This window comes from Rosa rugosa, chromosome 1 (assembly GCF_958449725.1).
Source record: "Rosa rugosa chromosome 1, drRosRugo1.1, whole genome shotgun sequence".
In the NCBI taxonomy this organism is placed as follows: Eukaryota; Viridiplantae; Streptophyta; class Magnoliopsida; order Rosales; family Rosaceae; genus Rosa; species Rosa rugosa.
Window position 1 is genome coordinate 7,684,171 of NC_084820.1, and position 18,103 is coordinate 7,702,273.

General features: G+C 39.2%; 2 protein-coding genes across 2 annotated transcripts; both read right to left on the reverse strand.

Moving 5' to 3' along the window:
- Positions 1–4,985: 4,985 nt before the first annotated feature.
- LOC133727123 (protein FIP1) lies at positions 4,986–8,611 on the reverse strand. Its single transcript, XM_062154746.1, has 13 exons — positions 8,413–8,611; positions 8,136–8,332; positions 7,982–8,031; positions 7,624–7,690; positions 7,336–7,408; positions 7,037–7,092; positions 6,612–6,708; positions 6,291–6,375; positions 6,145–6,207; positions 5,907–5,966; positions 5,591–5,683; positions 5,374–5,436; positions 4,986–5,279 (listed from the first exon to the last, which is right to left on the reverse strand). Exons 1-13 carry the CDS (start codon positions 8,472–8,474, stop codon positions 5,175–5,177), a joined length of 1,071 nt encoding a protein of 356 aa, XP_062010730.1. The 5' UTR covers positions 8,475–8,611; the 3' UTR covers positions 4,986–5,174.
- A 1,195-nt stretch (positions 8,612–9,806) lies between these two features.
- On the reverse strand, positions 9,807–12,196 carry LOC133714128 (thiol protease aleurain-like). The gene is made up of 8 exons (XM_062140209.1): positions 11,944–12,196; positions 11,717–11,838; positions 11,459–11,574; positions 11,029–11,102; positions 10,660–10,924; positions 10,422–10,553; positions 10,199–10,334; positions 9,807–10,112 (listed from the first exon to the last, which is right to left on the reverse strand). The coding sequence occupies exons 1-8, from the start codon at positions 12,132–12,134 to the stop codon at positions 10,075–10,077; spliced, it is 1,074 nt and encodes a 357-aa protein (XP_061996193.1). The 5' UTR covers positions 12,135–12,196; the 3' UTR covers positions 9,807–10,074.
- Between the last annotated feature and the right edge of the window lie 5,907 nt (positions 12,197–18,103).

Genomic DNA, 18,103 nt, shown 5'->3' on the forward strand with positions numbered 1-18,103 from the left:
AATGACGTTTGTATGGTCAAATTTTGATGCTCACGAATGCTCTTAGTCCGTAGCCTACGAACGCTCTTAGTCTGTAATATTTCGATGCTTACGAAAGCTCTAGTCCGTGGTTTACAAACGCTCTTAGTTCGAATTTAGCGTGAACTCCCCATGGTTCCGCTTTTGTGAATCGAACCCATGTTATAAGAAAGGTGGGATGTAGGAGAAGGAATTTTGTAAGTCCCCGAAGAAAAATAAAGAATTGAAATTTCAAAAAAGGGGAAAACTTACTTGTGAAAACTTATAAATTTCGGAGCTTGAAATTCCCAATACACGCGCGTGTTGCTGCAGGCGTGTAGGCTTTTAGGATTGTCACTTGCTATCAATCCTGAAGTAGGATCGCAGGCTGTTTCGCGATCCTGATTGCGTGGTAGGATTGCAGACGTGCAGGATTGCTGGTGCGCTTTCGATCCAAGAGCGGGATTGCAGTCGAGCTTCAATCCTAGGTGTGTGCAGGAGGGCTTGTACACTAGGCGTGCAGGTGCTGCGCAGGTAGGTAAAGATAATAGGGGCCCTATATATAGGGATTACAAGTACATATTCTTGGAGTACAAGGATTCCTATTCTAACTAGAACTAGGAGTCTAGAATATTCTCTCCTATTATAACTATAGAACTAATCCTAGTTTGACAAGGCACACTAAAGTCAACATTCTTCAACAGTATTCCTACATATCGTTTGTTTTTATAAGGGCAAGGATAGGAATCTTGTGACAAAAATACTAGACTATTGTCAGCTTCACCTTGATATTAATTCAAGTGTTCTTGTTGATAAATCTCTCATTACTATTTCAAACAACGAAATCTGCATGCATGATTTGCTACAAGAAATGGAAAGGGAAATAGTTTGTGAAGAGTCCCCTAAAGAGCCAGGCAAACGTAGTAGATTATGGTCACATGAAGACATACACAATGTGCTGAAGAAAAATGAGGTAAGAGAAACTTCAAGTAATCTGTTATGTCCTGTGGTATTCTTCGTATTATCCAGTTCACTTATTATGCTTGTTCTTTTGTAAATAGGGAACATAAGTAATTCAAGGCATGGTAATGGATTTGCCAAAATTAGAAATGGCTCATTGGCACCCAGAAGCCTTCTCAAATTTGTCTCAACTTACTCTTCTCCATATTCGTAATGTGAATCTCTCGAAGGGCCTCACTTGTCTGTCTGGTTCCTTGAGACTTGTGGAATGGATTGGGTACCCCTTAAGATCTCTCCCACAAAATTTCAAACCAGATGAACTTATTGAACTTAACTTGTGCCACAGCAACATTGATCAGCTTTGGAAGGGAAAAAAGAGGTATGCCTGTTTTTTTTTTAATCAAGAAAAAATGTATATTCATCACAAGTCAGAATAGGTCGTTACATACCCTTCTGCTGTCATTTAAGGGCATAAACAGACAAGAAGCTAGTGGTAGTACCCACAAGTGGTATGTACATATAGTCATACTCATTATACAATCAAATACGTAGAGGTAGCGAATACCCTCCTTCGATACTACTCCAGAGGCACAAGAGATACATAAAATGCACACTGATGTTTTGCTTCCTAAAAACAAGGAATTTATTGTAATTAGACAAACTAAAAACATAGGGATGAGCCTAGGGCAAAACCCCAGCCCACCATAGAAGCCCAAAAACGCAGCCCAGAGAGGAGTGACCCAACCAAGGTCCGTCAAGGCACCCTTGACTTGACCCGACAACCACCGTCGTACCAGAAGCCCTAATGCACCACTGCCTTGACGCCGTCACGACCAACATCGCACACCGTCACGACCAAATCGCACGCCGTCACGACTAACATCGCACGCCGCCACGACCAACATCGCACGCCGCCACGATCCATCCCGCACGCCACCATGATGCCTCCACACCGGATTGCTCGACCCAACAACACACGGCCTCTGCCTCCATCTAAACCACAAGCCGACGCTGTCAAAACAAGTTCCTCCGGTCCCCGGCAACACAGCTACCGGAGTAGGAAGACGACCACCGGAATCCCAAGAACAAACCCATGCAAATACCTTGATTCAAACCACTCCATCCCAAGAGCTACATAGGCAATCATTCAAATCCCGCCCGGCAGCAAAGCCATGTGGCTTCGGCGAAGCCAAGAGGCCAGCCTAGGCTAGAGCCGCCGCCGGACGAGAATGCTCACACGTCTTGAAGCCGCCTCCTTAGGGTTTTCTCAAAGAGAGAAGACGTTTCTGCTTTAGGGAAAGTAAGAGGTATGCCTGTTAGCAATAGCTTACTGTTATTTTATATTCTAAAGCAATTTGATTTATCCGTGGTAAGTCATAGTTTTGATATTTTGTATAATTGTTTAGCGAGCAGTGTTTGGAGAAGTTGAAGCTCATCAAACTCTGCCATTCCCATAACATTGTCAAAACGCAATACTTCACGGGCGTTCAAAATCTTGAGACTTTAGATCTTGAAGGATGTATAAATTTGACTCGAGTTCATCAATCCCTTGGATTTCTCAAGAGGCTTGTTGTCCTGAATCTTGAAGACTGCAAAAGTCTTGAGAGCCTGCCAGGTAAAATCGAATCACAGTCTCTTGAAACTTTTATTCTTTCTGGCTGCTCAAAGGTTAAGAAGATCCCTGAGTTTGTTGAGAATATGAAACATTTGTTGACGCTTTGTCTCGAGAAGACTGCCATAAATGAACTACCTCCCTCAATTGAATACCTCAGTGGCATTGCTTCTTTGGATCTAAGCAACTGCATAAACCTTGTTTCACTTCCGAGCACAATTAATACGTTGAAGTCTCTTAAAAAGCTTAATCTTTCTGGATGCTTGAAACTTGGCCAAAGCCATGCAAGTGTAACAGAATGGAACGATATTCTAACACATGGTTGTGACTTGTGAAGTGGTTTGGGAACATTTCTCATGGTCCTTGTCTTCTGTATGGATGCAAAGCGACAATACAGAGCCAACGAGTATGCCGTTGTCTTTATCTGATCTGTGTAGCTCTACAGAGCAAAGGATGAACAGATCACTGAGCAAGCGGTTGCCTTTATTTGGTCTTTGTAATTTAACAGATCTAAACCTAAGTAACTGCAATCTTGGTGACACAGCATTTGCCAACGCCTTCGGCTGCTTTCCCTCTTTACTGGCATTAAATCTCAGTGGAAATAATTTTTCTAAGCCTCCCTCAGGCATCAGATCATGTTTGAAACTAGAGAAGATTAACTTGGAGAACTGCATGAGTCTTCAAGAGTTGTCAGGCCTTCCTTCAAATAGTACATTGGATATAAGAGCAGATGGTTGTTCTTCACTGGAAATGTTGCTTCATGCATTCAATTTTGATAGATTGAACATATCATATTTGAATTTCATCAACTGCTTCAAAATAAAGGACAATCAAGGCTGCAATAGCATATCATTTGAAATGCTGAAGTTATTCCCTTGCCATGTACTTCTATCTCTTCTTTGTAGGCCGGTGTGAGTGTTTTTGCACACATATATATTGATATATAGACACCGACATTAATCAATTATTGACCAAAACGACACCTGTATTAATCAATTACCATCCTATATTTTCATGAATCATGACACAGGGCATCTCTAATGCAGAGCAAACTTTTCAAGTTGTACTTCCTGGAAGGAAAATTCAAAATTCCCAGCTGGTTCAGCCATGAAAGGCCTGGAGTTTCGTTAAGTCTATGGCGAAGTCCAGATTTCGATTGCTGGGATACCAAATCTTTGATGGGTTTTGCTCTCTGTGTTGTGTTTAGACTCCATGAGCATCATCACATTAATGAACTCAACACAGATCAATTCAAGACATTTAAAGCTACACATCATCTGGTATGTTGCCTGAAAGTCAATGGAAGAAAACTAGAGGTGTGTCGCAGACAGCCTGCGTTGCGCTTTAGTGACGAATTTTGCCGGGTTGAGTCACATCACATTTGGCTATTCTATGTTCCCTGCGATTATTACTTTGGTACAGAGTGGAAGACTAGCAATCAGATTGAGTTCTTATTTGAAACCAAAGGGCCTGGCCTGAAGGTGAAAAGATGCGGTGTCCGTTCGATATATGAACAAGATGTGCAAGAGATGATCAAAATAATGACTCACTCCAACAGCAGGATTGAAGCACTTTCACCTTAAAGAACCGTTGAATATTCCATTGGTGAATTGCAGAATGGTCAGTGGCTCTTCTTCTCTTCATTTGGACCTCTGCAATCAGCATTAGTTACTTCCTGGAGCTCTCTTGCCTCATCTTTTACATGGAACCTCACTTTAGTTTCTTTCACCTTGATTATTAGATTTTGGATACCTATTGATCTTGCTGCATAATTTTCAAAGACTATAATCTTGGAAAGTGATTATGACACTCAGTTTTATGTTTGTATTACACTTCTAATTACCTGCAGAGTGCAGTGGTAAATGTGTTGAAATGTAAGTGTCAAAATAACTAATTTTAGTTGTGTAACATCTAGTACCAACAAAGTCTTCATGTCATAATCTGAAACATATGGAAGCATTTGGTTTTTGCTCTGTAGTTCGAATCTTGACTTGTGAAGATGATATTGTTTTGTTTGTTATGAAAACGCTTAATAAAGAAAAGATAAGGACCAGGATTAAGAGGTTAAGCCACACCAACCAAACTCCTTTTACACAACTCCCTGACTTAAATATTCCTCGCAAACGACACTGATCAGGTCAAACCCAAAAACTAAAGACCAAGCTCCACAGGGGTTGTAGACAAGCTAAAGCAGGGAGCAGAGGTAAGCAAGCGAGTGCTGAAAATGGAGAGGCACAAACAACCTCTTGAGTGAGACGGAGAAAGTGTGACAAACGACACCCGCAGTTCTAAGGCCGCCGCAGAACTCAACTAAGTCGAATGCCAAGGTTGGGTTCACCACCTTTATCAAAACCCCAAGGTCTCTACCCCAAACGCATACTTTTACCAAGTACTCCAACAATTATCTTGTTAACATTTAAGTTCTATTTCATAAATTAAACTTTCTTGGGTGCAAAGCCTTTCTTTTTTGAAAATGAGTTGAAAGCTCTTCCTCTTCACAAATGTTATTTACACGTGTAATCCCTCTTTTCCATTTTTTTTCCTAAGTTTTGTTTTCTAAACTAAAAAAGTAAAAGAATACAATGAGAATTACAAATATCCACGTCTACTTGGTTCGTTCAGCTGACGATTGCGATTGGTTTCTGAGAGTTGGGATCTTCTTTTGTAGTTCAAGATTGGACATCCGCTCAGCTTCTAATGCTCGTTCAAGCTTTTAATATCCCAAATCAGAAAATTTATGTTAGCAAACATTGTGCAATGACAAAGTTGATGATTCACATATAATGGAGTCAAGATGACAATACCTTTGCTGCTCGGGTACTCCATTCTCCTAAAATAGCTCTCAATCTTTCATTCTCCTCCACGTACTGTTCAAGGATTAGTTTACTACAGTTAAGATAAGAAAACAGGAAAGAACTTGGACAATACAGGAATATGAGGGCACATAGAACAAAACATGTGTGATTGAATAGCAAAACATTCTCAGACAAATTTAAACAACATATCTAGTATTGTATAGACCTGATTGTTGGTTGTTCGGACTTGCTGGATTTCAGTATCTCTCTCAGCTATCAAAGAACGAGCAAGCCGTAGCTCCGACTGCAGTTGATTCATCTGCAATATGAAAATATCACTCAAGTACGCCTTTTAAGCTTGAAATTGCAAGTGCAATGGTGTTAAGATAATAAGTAGCAGTAGAAGAAAACAGGAAACGAAAAATTGAAACAATTCAGTCAGAAGATACAAGCTAGATGACTGAGTGAATAGAATAAATCTACCTTTTATTTTTAAAGACTAAAAAGACAAACCCTGCTTGGTATTTTGAAGAAGATATTACCTCAGCAGAAAGTGTCCGTAATTCCTGATCACGTGCTGCCAATAGATGAGCAAGATCAACCTGCAAAATGACCAAGTAAGAATTATTCTGGCTGTTTTTAGAAATAACAACATGATTAACAAGACAAACTTTCCACACCTATCTACGTCTTCTACTCAGATTAAAGAACCATTAAGTATATATCACCGCAATCATCAAGAAATGTATAATCTGGTCAGCACTAGTAGTAATCAATTACCTGAGGTGTGCTACCATCACTGGACCGTTCATATTTACTTAAGCACTCTTGCAATCGAAGGATCTGCAATAAATATATGTTAGGTATATGTTACATTACAACATGTATAGATTATTAGCATGTAATAAAAACATTTTCAGAAGTACCTCTTCACTCAAAAAATGGAGATTTTCACGTTGATATTGCAATAAAGCCATTTGTTGATCAGAGAGTCGACCAACATCATGATACCTATCAATATAATTCAGACCACAGATTGCATAAGTTTAAACAGGAATATTAGTATACATGAGCAAAATGCAAGTTCTTCCATTAGGATGCATCTATAGCAGCTTCCAATAACATCCAACTAAGAGACATATCTTCTGCTATCAACTATCAGAAATTCTAGTGATGGATGCCAATAGGAATGGAAGAAAGGTACGACGCAAGATTGTGTGGCATCACAAGAAAATAAGTATGATTACCTCAAACCTTCCAATGAACTTGAAGGTTGAAGAGGAGAATATAATGACTTTAAGACATCAGGCTGGGAATTTAATGAGTTGTACTGATGAACATAACCTGGAAACAGAAAAGCAATAAAATGAGATTTAACCTCCATCAGATTAGGAGCTTATGCTCTGTATGCAGGCATGCTTGGTGGAGAACTGCTTTCGATCAAATGCACTATTGAGTATAAGGACATATTTTTCTCATCCTCGGCATTAATAAGTGTAACCGAAAATGCCATTGAACATCAAACTAGGGGATATAGGGGTTTTCAAGTCTCTAAATAAGACCAGATGACACTCCAGGTCTCTAATCCACTAGTGACAACCAAGAAAGTTGCTCCACTAACTAATGTGACAATACTCCAAGTTTCATAATCAAAATGCACAAATAAACTCACCAATATATAGACTAATAAAAGTTCCGGCACATATTGCTTCGACTACCATAATAACCCTGAAAATATTATTGATAAACAATATTCAGTCATGGACCAGTTCACAAAACTACATTTCATAATAGACTTGTACAAAGTCTACATCGTACTAAACAAGAAACTGTGAATATCAATAGATATGGGCCAGATTTGGAAACCAGCTCATATTCCGGCCACATTATAAACGTTTTTGAAAAGGGATGAGAGCAACAGATTGTGATAAAGACGTCCCAGCTTCATAATAGAAATGGTGATTTGTATACCTCAATATTGATGGTAGAGAAAGGAAATTGATGTGGGGTTTCCAGACCATGAACAGTAACATCACAGCAGTTCCTAACATTCAAGCAAGATATTCAGAAACAGAATCAGTCATAACAATGATGAGAAAAAAGTTGCCAGGTAACAATAATCACAGATAACTATAAACTGTGTGTAATACTCCAATATGCTTTTCTAGTCTTTGCGATGATAAAAAAAAATGGGAGCCAGCACTACACATTTCAAATGATGAAAAGAACAAAGAAATAACACAAAGGCAGAGTACATACCATATGCAGTAGCTGCAAAAGGTAGGCGAACAATATGCTTCAATTTCTGGCTGAAGCTATAATAACCCTACAAAAGAATATGTATCTCATGGTTAACAAATCATGTAACTCGCAGCCTACAAACCAAACAAAATTAGCATCACAACCCTGTAAACTACTAATCAACAAGAGCAGAAACAGAAACTGAATTCAATCATCAGAATCACTCCCTCCCACACAAACTTGTGGTCTTGATGCACAAACACAATTCAAAGAGCAATTCCAATTTTCAAGTAGCATGATCTATTCTTGATGTGATTCTGTATAATGTTGGTCCCACACTAGTAAAATCGAAAATCTAACAGAACTAAACCGTTACCTGTAACCGTATTTTCTGCACCTGGTAAACCAAATACTGCTGAAAGATGCCTGCAAAAGTTAACAACTGCATCAAAGATCGAAACTTTGATGTGAAATCAGCTAAAAGCTACAAAATTTCAGAAACCCCACATCAAAAAAAAAGTAACCGAAACCTGTGAGAACTAGAAGAAGAACGTTGCAGCTGCAAAGCACTTGGGATATATATTCGTGAATAGGCTTGAACATCCACATCGAAGCAACGGCGACAGAAGCGTAAGCGGCGAGTACGATCAAGTAGAAGACACTTCCGAAGAGGCTTCGCGACTTCCGGTGGCCGAACAACGGAGCCTCGTGCATTATATCCAGAAACCTGGATTGGAATTAGGGTACAGAAAGTGAGCAACATTGGGATTTGAATTGGGGAAAAATGGTGGCGGTGGAGTGACTTACAGTGCATCGTCTTCGGGTGAGGTTGAGGGCATCGAAGCGTGCCTCTCTCGCTCTGTTGCCATTTGTTTCCAATCTGGAATAGGAATCGGAATCCGGGAACCTCAAAGTTTCTGGTGGAAAATTGGATTTGCGATCTCGCTCGGGAAAGTTTTGAGTCTTTCAAACTCAAGGAGTTCAGTGTCAGAGAGCTTTTTTGTTTTGTGAGATGTGGGTAAACTGCCGTTTTCCATTAGGTACTTTTAATTTTCATAATTTACTCTTTCGATCCTCTGAAAAATTTAAACTTTTTCATTGAATCACATGTAATAAGCCGTCCATAAAATGCCGATGAAAAGTTATAGCATTTCATAAAATACCGATGAAAAGTTGTCGCCTTCCATAAAACACAGTAAAAGTTGTCGCTTTTTATAAGGCTTCGTTATTCGATTATCGAAAGTTGTGAAACCTCTTGAAAAATTGTTGGTTATATATCTACTTAGAAAAAATAGTTCAAATTTACTGAAATGTCTCAAATTTGGCATCATCATTTTTAGCTTAAGAAATGCCGTCAAAAACAACCTAACACTAAATGCAACAATTCTAAGTTAACAGTGGTTGGACATGGCAAGAAGGTCTTCTTGCAATGATTGTATGCCCAATACTAAATGCAACGTGCTCTGTTTAGTGGCATGGATGAGCCAACAACCTTTAAGTACTTTGGCCATGGTCATTTTTGCTCGACTCTATATTTCATTTGCCATTCTGCCATACGTCCTTTGGTCAGTGTTTTAATTTTTCAATAGCCTTGCCCTGCGAGGCAACGTCCAGGACATGGAGACGCAGAGTCGGCAAAGAGAGATGGGAGAGAGGCAACTAGGACTTTTTGCTGGATTGTATATTTCATTTGCTGGACTTTTCTTCTAAATCATGAAGATCGTTGGCACAACTGGATTCTTTACTGAATTATAAAGAAGTTGCTGTAATGCTGTTGTATGAATTCCATTGATGCCAATACTTTCACCAAACGATATATACTGACATGATTCTTTTGTGTTCTGCCTTGGTTTCACATTTAAGATGCGAGTGTTAGTGAAATGAATATCATGTTGAACTTCAACCAATACAAAAAGTAGTATTACCATAAGGAAGAGGAGCCTAACCATTAAGAGGAAGACCTTCCAACTAGTTTAGAACTTGTATTGTCCGAGCTTCAATTCAAATGATGGAAGGCTAAACAAGCTCATAAATTTTGGAAACAAAGTTTGTTACTAAAAATCGTGGAATTTCAAATTCGGTCTTTGTTTTGTTAGCTAGTCTGAATAGGCATTCACTTCACAACCAAAATTGCTTCGAGGCACGTTTAACACTGATATAATTCATTATAAGTTTTGAACTTCCAGAACCAACAAGAAGAGTAACATTAAGTATTAAAACTGTACTATTGATAATGTTTTGGCGTCGCCATTTGAGAGAATTAAACAAGATCTTTGCTGTTTGCATTACAATGGCCATAAGTACAATCTGAACTTATTCTATGCATCAAGAGAAACATTACAATCACCACAACATCGTGGCCTTTCTTCACCTTAAAGTTGGAGCCCTACTAAATCCAAGACTGAAACAAGATGATTCTTGTATTACATATTATCCACATAAAGATCACCATTGCTTCTGAGAAGAGACTTAAGCGACAACCGGGTAGGAAGCACAAGTTGCAATACCTGCATCAAAATCATAATATTAATAAAACGCCGCACTCAGAAACACATAATTCACATTGATAGCAGTTCATTCGAGCATCACTTACCACACATGTTCTTCCCATACTCCATCTTGAAGTAGCCATTGTCACCCCAGCTTTGCCCCCAGGAGTTCTTAATAAGCCAGTATGGGACACCGTTTTCCACTCCATATCCAACAGCAAGAACAGCATGGTTCACATCCTGGCAAATAAAAATGGGATCAGATTAGTGAAGAACAAGTGCATTTGACTAGTCTCTCATTCACCTAATCAGAAAATTTTAACTGACCATGGGAGTGTTGCCGCATGTCTCACTGGTGTAAACTCCCGACTTGTACAATCGGAAATCTTGGACCACCTGGAATGCTACGCTGACAGGCCTAACAAATGCAACTGCGTGCTTCAATTCTTCCTCATCATTCTGCATATACAAAACGAATTCAGTTGGATTATCTAGTTCAAAAAAATAGTTGTGCCTGCTCTGCTCACAGTTAATACAAGAATTTTGACACCCAATTTTGGCTTACCAGGGTAATATTGACAGAGTCGAGGACTTGGACACCGACATTTTCAGATGAAAATTTACAGGCACCATCTACTGCGGTGTAGGGATATGCTTGCTCGGTGTCAAGACCGCCGTTGTATTTGATGTACTCAAAGGCTTGAGATGGCAACCCACCGCTGCACCCAAAGTTGTTGAAAGCTCCAGCACAATCCACAAGCTGCTGTTCGGACAGAGAGATTTGCTTGCCAAATGCTTGTACATAAGCTGCCTCAAGAGCTCCAGTGGTACTGCAGCACAGTCATATATATGTTGAAGATCATTAGAACTAGTATAATTTAAACATCAATTGGATTATGTAACCTGTAAACTCAAATTAAGCTAACTAATCAACCTGAATGTCCAGCAAGATCCACAGTGGCCTTGGTCTTTAACTGGGGTGACTATGCCTTCGTCTCTCCAGTTTTTCTGTACATACAAGGAAAGGATTAACATTACAAGAATCTGAGACCTGAATTTTCAGCTTTGACTGTATAATCAGAGAAGTTCTAATAAAATACTCCTAGGCTCCAAATTTGTTTAGCAAATGATTGACAAATTCAAAATTTGATATATAATCAAGTCTTACCCCACTAGCAATCTTGTAAACTCTAAAACATTTAAAATCCGGAAAATTCATGTTGTCCACGTTAATGAAATCAGAACAATTAGATTAAGGTTCAATCAAAGACTAAATCCATTGAAAAGCTAAATCAGGCCATTCAAATTCATCCAACACCGGTGTGGTTCAACACTATGGTGACTCAAAAATAGTACAGAATTACCGTGAGAGGTGGAACAGCGTCGGTGAGCTTGTGGTTGCCCTTAGTAGTGGCAGAGCAGTTCTGAGCAGCCCCCAACCTATGCCTCTGGAACTCTTCCCAAGTCCAATCAGCAAAGCCTGTAACCAATACAACCATAACAACAATGAACCCTAAATCTCAAATCAAGTCTACTAAGCACAAAATGATCAATTTTTTTTTTTTTAATTTTAATTTAACAAAACAGAGAAATGAAAGAAGAAAAAAAAGGAGTTGACTTACGGTTAACACCGAGCTTGTAAGACAAGCCCTTCCTGTTGGTGGATCGAATCAGCTTCTTGTTCTCGGCGAAAATCTCGAATCGCCGCCTCATCTCCTCCACGCTCTCGTACCTCTTCTCGTACCTTCAAAACCAGTCAAAAGCAAAACCAGTCAACTCAACCGATCACGAAGATCGGACGGCGATAAACCAGTGACAGAACTAACCGGTGGCTCTGGCTCTCACTCACCTGTAAGCAAACCGAGCAAAGGAGCGGACGTGGCAAACCCGGCCGAGGACTTGGACGACCTGGTCCTCCAGTTCACGGAGGCCGTCGGGGACCAACCGGATGGGGTTGGACTCATCGAAGCTCGAAGCGGCGCAGGTGATCAGAACCACGGCCAAGAGGGACAGGACCAGCGTCAAACGAGGAGGAGCCATGTTTTAATGTAATGATTATGTTCTTCTCCGATAACCGTGGGGGCGAGTGAACTGTGTTTTATATATGTAGGATTGTAGGAGGAGGGTTTTTATTGGAGGAGGTGAACTAATCAGAGCTTGCCACGTTTGCTGTGACTGCGTACATTGTCTGGTTCCATACGTATCCGGTAATTTTGGGGTTCTGGTTAACGTTCGTCGTGGATGACGTGAGGGATGACCTAGGTTTGCTTTCTGCAGTTTAACGGCAGGAGAATGTTCTCTGTTAAAACCGCCTGTATTGTCAATTGTGTGACATTTGAACCCAAGAGGAGTCGGTTTTTCAGCTTTGTTACTATATATAAAAGGATGATTTTCAGTGTGGGAAAAGGAGGATTAGTCTGGCTAATAGTGTTGTAGAGGGAGGATTCTTGGGCGAATGAGTGTAAAGAACTACTGCTTGTTGAATTTTTTTGTAAGTTATGAAAGAGCTTCACATAAATTACATGTATTTGCATAACATATATAAAGACAGAAAGTTCGTAGAACGTACCATGTACAAGAGTAAAAAAAAAAAAATGCATTGGGACCAAACGTATCTTAATTTCTAGAAAAAAAAAAAAAAAAAAGTTTTTTCTTATTTTTGAACCGAAAGGAGTGTAAATCACTAGTGCTTGTTAAATTTTTGGTAAGTTATGGAAGAGCTTCACATACATTGCATGTGTTTGCAACTTTGTTCATACCAACACAAAAAAGAACTTGGTTGATTGTTTCGAACCCATGGTCATCAGCCATCCACTGCACTAAACTAGCAGGTTCAATTAAAAGCAAACTAAACTATATATAATATTACTGGGACACGAGACCCACTGGGCCCCAATGTGGCTCTGCCCTTGGCTGGCTCCATCGATGACCCAGCGATCCAACTTAACACTGAGTTGATTCACATATCTCTACCTTCACTACTCAAAGTCATCAACAACCTTGCCTGCACCATGTGTTGGATTATAATTCATATACATATTTGTGCCCTAAAACATGAAAATTACTTGTTCTAAAGTCCAATTTAATGTTGACTAATCTATTTCCATGTTTTGTAGAAAATCTTGACAAGAGAAGAAAAAAATGAAATTTCGGCAAATTTTCCGTGCACCACCACTTTTGACGGCACACGAGGCGACGCACCACCACTCACAATGGTGCCATGTATTTTCCGGCCACATTCATGGAGGAGCAAGGAGGATGAGTACCATAGCATCTATTCCATTACATCCATTCACCATCATTCTATCTCAACCAAATTCCAACCATTTTGGTTCCAATTCAACCAAACACTCTCTATTACCCAAAAGTCCATCATCATCAACACTCCAATATATATCTATCATGTTTTAGGTTCAATCATCATCCCTCACTCATCATTTCCTACTTCAACCTACACCATCACTCCCATGCCATTTTCTCTTGATTTTGGGATCTATTATCATTTTAATACTCCACCTTCATTCTCCTTACAAGGCTTGAGCTGCTCCATTTTGCTTCTCAACACCATTTCACACCTCTCTCCATCTATTTAAGCACTCATTCTCTCAAGAAAGAAGACATCACCCACACTTAGCCACTACATCATTTTCTCTCTCTATTCTCTACACAATCCACCACCGTCTCCTTCACAAAACCTCCATCTCTACCACTTCATTTTCCAACTACATCCCTACTCATAACATCTCACATATACCAAGCATCATCATCATCTCAAGTCTTGAAGAAGGAGTTCAATAATGCTCGTCTATGCCACAACCAGACTTTTTCGCTGACCCAAAACCAGACAGGAACGACCCACAGGAAGGCCAAAGTGATGATTGTCTCTGCCACAGCCTACAGTGCACTCGACCCAACAGCTAAAACCTACCACAACCATCCGTCGGACATCATGACGACAATCTAAACTCAAGAGATTAAGGACTTAAAGTAACTACTTTAAAGTGAAAAATAGTTAGGGCAGGCCCCAAAACTTGAGCCCAAACCCAAACCCGGGTAGCAAGGAAACCACAACCCACATGCAAGGCCCAATCCAAATCTTGTACAGCTTCCACCATCCTCCCACAATCCTTGTCGGGCCACCACCTGCGACGGGGTGCCACCATCAGCGTGCCTCCAACCCGAAGTGCCCATGAAGGTTGCTCCACCGTCGGCGTTCCACGAATCCGATCGTTCCATTGCCAGCACACTAGATCTCGCGCCTCACCAATCCAGAATTTCATACCCAGATCGGAGCTGCTATACCACCCAACACCAGTCCAGATCGAAACCAGAAGTCCATCGGCAATCCGCGACATCGCACTCAGCCTGCCCCGCCAACAAGAATCGAACCACCACCAGCCTCTGACTGCGTTTCCCTCCCCCACCTCTCTCAAATCGGAGCAGCCCAGGTTGACCCCCACCGATTGAAGCTTCCACAGACGGAGACAGCCCGTCCGACGACAACGCCCTGGGGCGTGCCGCCGGACGGAGAGGAGAAAATTTTCTGAAAACCTAGAGCGCGTGCAGGCGCGTTCAAAACTATCGCTGATTACCAAAGTTCTAATGACCAGATACTTCTTCATGCACAATCGCAATTTCATGTTAATTTCATAGCATATGCGTTAAAAATCATTTTGAAAGGGTTAATTTCATTTATGACGTGTGTTTTGATGATATTCCATATAATACTTACTAATAACTTTGATGAATTTTATTTTTCTTCTTCTTCTTCCTTTTATTTTTTATTTTTTGAATTTTGGACGATAATGTAACTGCCCACCCCACCCCTAATGTTAGTAAGATTTGAACCCATAACCTCTATGGTGTTAGTTAGGCTAGTTAACCAACATGTCACGGCTCACCGACATGAATTTTATTTCTTTAAGAGAAAGAGAAAAATTCATTTAATTTATAAAATTATACAAGGGGATCATAAATGATTAAATTTTACACTAAGATGTGATTGTAAATTTGTAATCATACATATTTTTGTTTTTCAATTCCTGCATAGAAAACTCTCCCCACATTCTATTTCTTAACTTCTATCACATATTCACATGTGCGTTTAGGTGTTAATATGATTTTAGAAACCCTTGAGGTTAACATGTTATGTTCTTTATGTAATGATTAACGTATCCATTTGAACATGTTTATGTGCTTTCTTCTCTTACCAGCAAAGTATTTATGTTTTTTTTTTTTTTGTTGAAGTTAGGGATTAAAAGCCGCAAAAAGCCACCTTAACTTCTGAAATTTATTGAAGAAGAAAAAGAATTACAACCGGAGGGGGGCTAAAAAATCAAAACCTCCCATAAAAAACATAAACAAGCTATAGAAAAACCAAACTATTGAAAACGAAAGTTCAGCAATACCCAAAATGCCATTCTGAAAATGTTTATGAATGAAAATAGTTAGGTCACACCAAATCAATTCACTAGAAATCAAACCATAATTCACCAATACATCTGCAACTTAATTCTCTTCCCGAAGATATATGAAGATCATAATTGCATTTGAGAAAGACGGTATAAGAAATTGCCCCACTTAATACGAAGTTGCTAAGGCACCAAATCAGGCAACCACAGGAAATTTAGAACTAGAGAGAGTCAACCTCTAGCCATATATGTTTTCAGTCCCTTACCCAAGCTAGCTTAATAGCCTGAATAACAGCCATTACCGCCGTTGCTAATGAACTATGAATGTTAAGATTAGAAGTAAAGTCACCAAAGAATTCTCCTCTATAGTCATGAAAAACGGCACCATAACCACAACGGCCTGAATCTTACTTCCAAGCCAAATAAAAAAATTGTGTTTATAAGGAGGAATTTTCTACTCCACAAGAACACAATTATTGAATTCTGTTAGCTTTTGGTTTTATTGTAGTATTGGACTCTACTACCATGACTATTTTGGAATCCCTTGATTAAATATTCACCGGAAGAAAAAAAGTGCGGTTATCAATTGGAAAACAACAAAAGATGGAAAGAGACAGGCGACATAGCTGTTGAATAAAACAATGCAAACGGCAAGTATGGGTGCTTATTGTGCCACAATGAATCACCACGCAGAGTCTTTATCAATCAAACAAGATTCAATGGAAATATCAAGGAGAATCATGATCACCAAAAGAGATCAGACCATAGCTTCTTTTGAACCAGTGAAATAATACGCCACTAAAAAAATTGACTAAAATCATATTTTATTCCGATTTAAGCATTTTGATATGAAGTTATTCATGTTAAAAGTACTTACGTCTCAATAGAATGTCACTAGAAATACTCAGTGACTATTTGTGTTGGTACGAAACGTTTTTAAAGATCTGAAAAAAGTTGTAGAGCTTGGCACTTGACCTAGAAATACCTCAATAAACCCTAACATAACAAATATAAATACCAAATTTCTTGTAGATAAAATGTAAGCAATAATTTTGAGGTACCCATCAACTGTAGATAAGTTTGAACTCATACATTTCTTTGGTCTAGATTCAATTGTCATTCTTTTTCTCCAATAGCTTGTTTGAAAATAACATACGATATTTATATGGTGGTGGTGACAGAAGAATCTTCATTAATCAAATTTACATTTAGTACAAGTTTTGGGGCCACAAGAATATTCAACCTCTCGCAGTATTCTTGATCATGTTGTTGTATTTTATAGTGATTTTCCTGTTTATGAATAACGAGGATTAAAGAACAGAGATTAGGTTAATGTGAGTTTGTTGTCGGCTTCATTTGTCATATTTGAGATTCCCAAACCTTGTATTGGGCTTTGCAACAAATCCAAATGACCAGTTTCGGGCCTTAGCAGCCTGCTGGACGATCCAGAAATACTCCTTCTACTGCCAAGGAACCGAAGCCAAGCCCAAAATTAGTTACGAAACAAATACCGTTCAACATGTAGAGCTTCAATAATCATATTATTATTCTAGTATCTTTCCCTATTGCTGGCTTAATATGATCACATGGTGAGTAAAAATTTCTCATTTTATTACCTAACACTTGGCGATTGAAAAAGAATTTCTTCATTATAATTATACACAATTATGTGTCTATCTCTCTTACCACATAATGTAATAACATGCGAAAAATCGACAAACACCTAATAGAATGAATGAATATTGTTGATCTGTAAATTTTTTGACCTCGCTCTCTAAGGTAGAACACAATTCTGTATATGGCCATATGGGTATACACCACTCGTATTTGGATAACATCAATAATTTGCACTCGGCAATTTCCAAACACAGATGATTACATTACGTACGAGTGAACTGAGCATGATCTAAACATAATTTCCCATCATTTTCCTAGCTAGCCTCAATTCTCCTCTCTCCCTGGAGATCGATAAAGGTATGTAGTGGACGGTTCTTGCACACAAAGCTACAAAGCCTTTCACACCCAGCAAACACATGCTAATTAATTGACTGAGAGTCTCACACGCTTAAGAAGAAGATCGAATTCATAGGCCAAATCAAGCTTTGCATTCCTTAATAACAAATGATAGGCCAGTAGCCCTAGTAGTTTCCTTTGACCTTTGACCACCATATAAGTAATTCACTTCTTGTTTTAGTTCCTCCAAAACACTCAAATTAGTTTCCGTGCGTAAATAGTAAGATCTTCTTGCCTAACTTGTATACACGGAAGTTTGAAGCACACGTATTTGCTAATTAAGTCTATACCAAATTAAAGTTTGTACACCAAGAAAACTTCAACTCCATCGGAACAGAGAGTTGCATGCAGTCTTTGGTAGTTGAACTGAGCATAATCTACATCATGCCTACCATTATTTTAGCATGGTCTTAGTAATTAGATGAGATCACACACATTCATATTCGTATTTGATATTAGACATAAATCATCACCGTCCCTTAATATTCCATTAGGTGATTTACAAGTCTTTCTGGTTTGTATAATCGTATTCTCCAAGTTGTTAGCATGATGGAAACAACTCTGAAAAGATTGATGGAACATGTT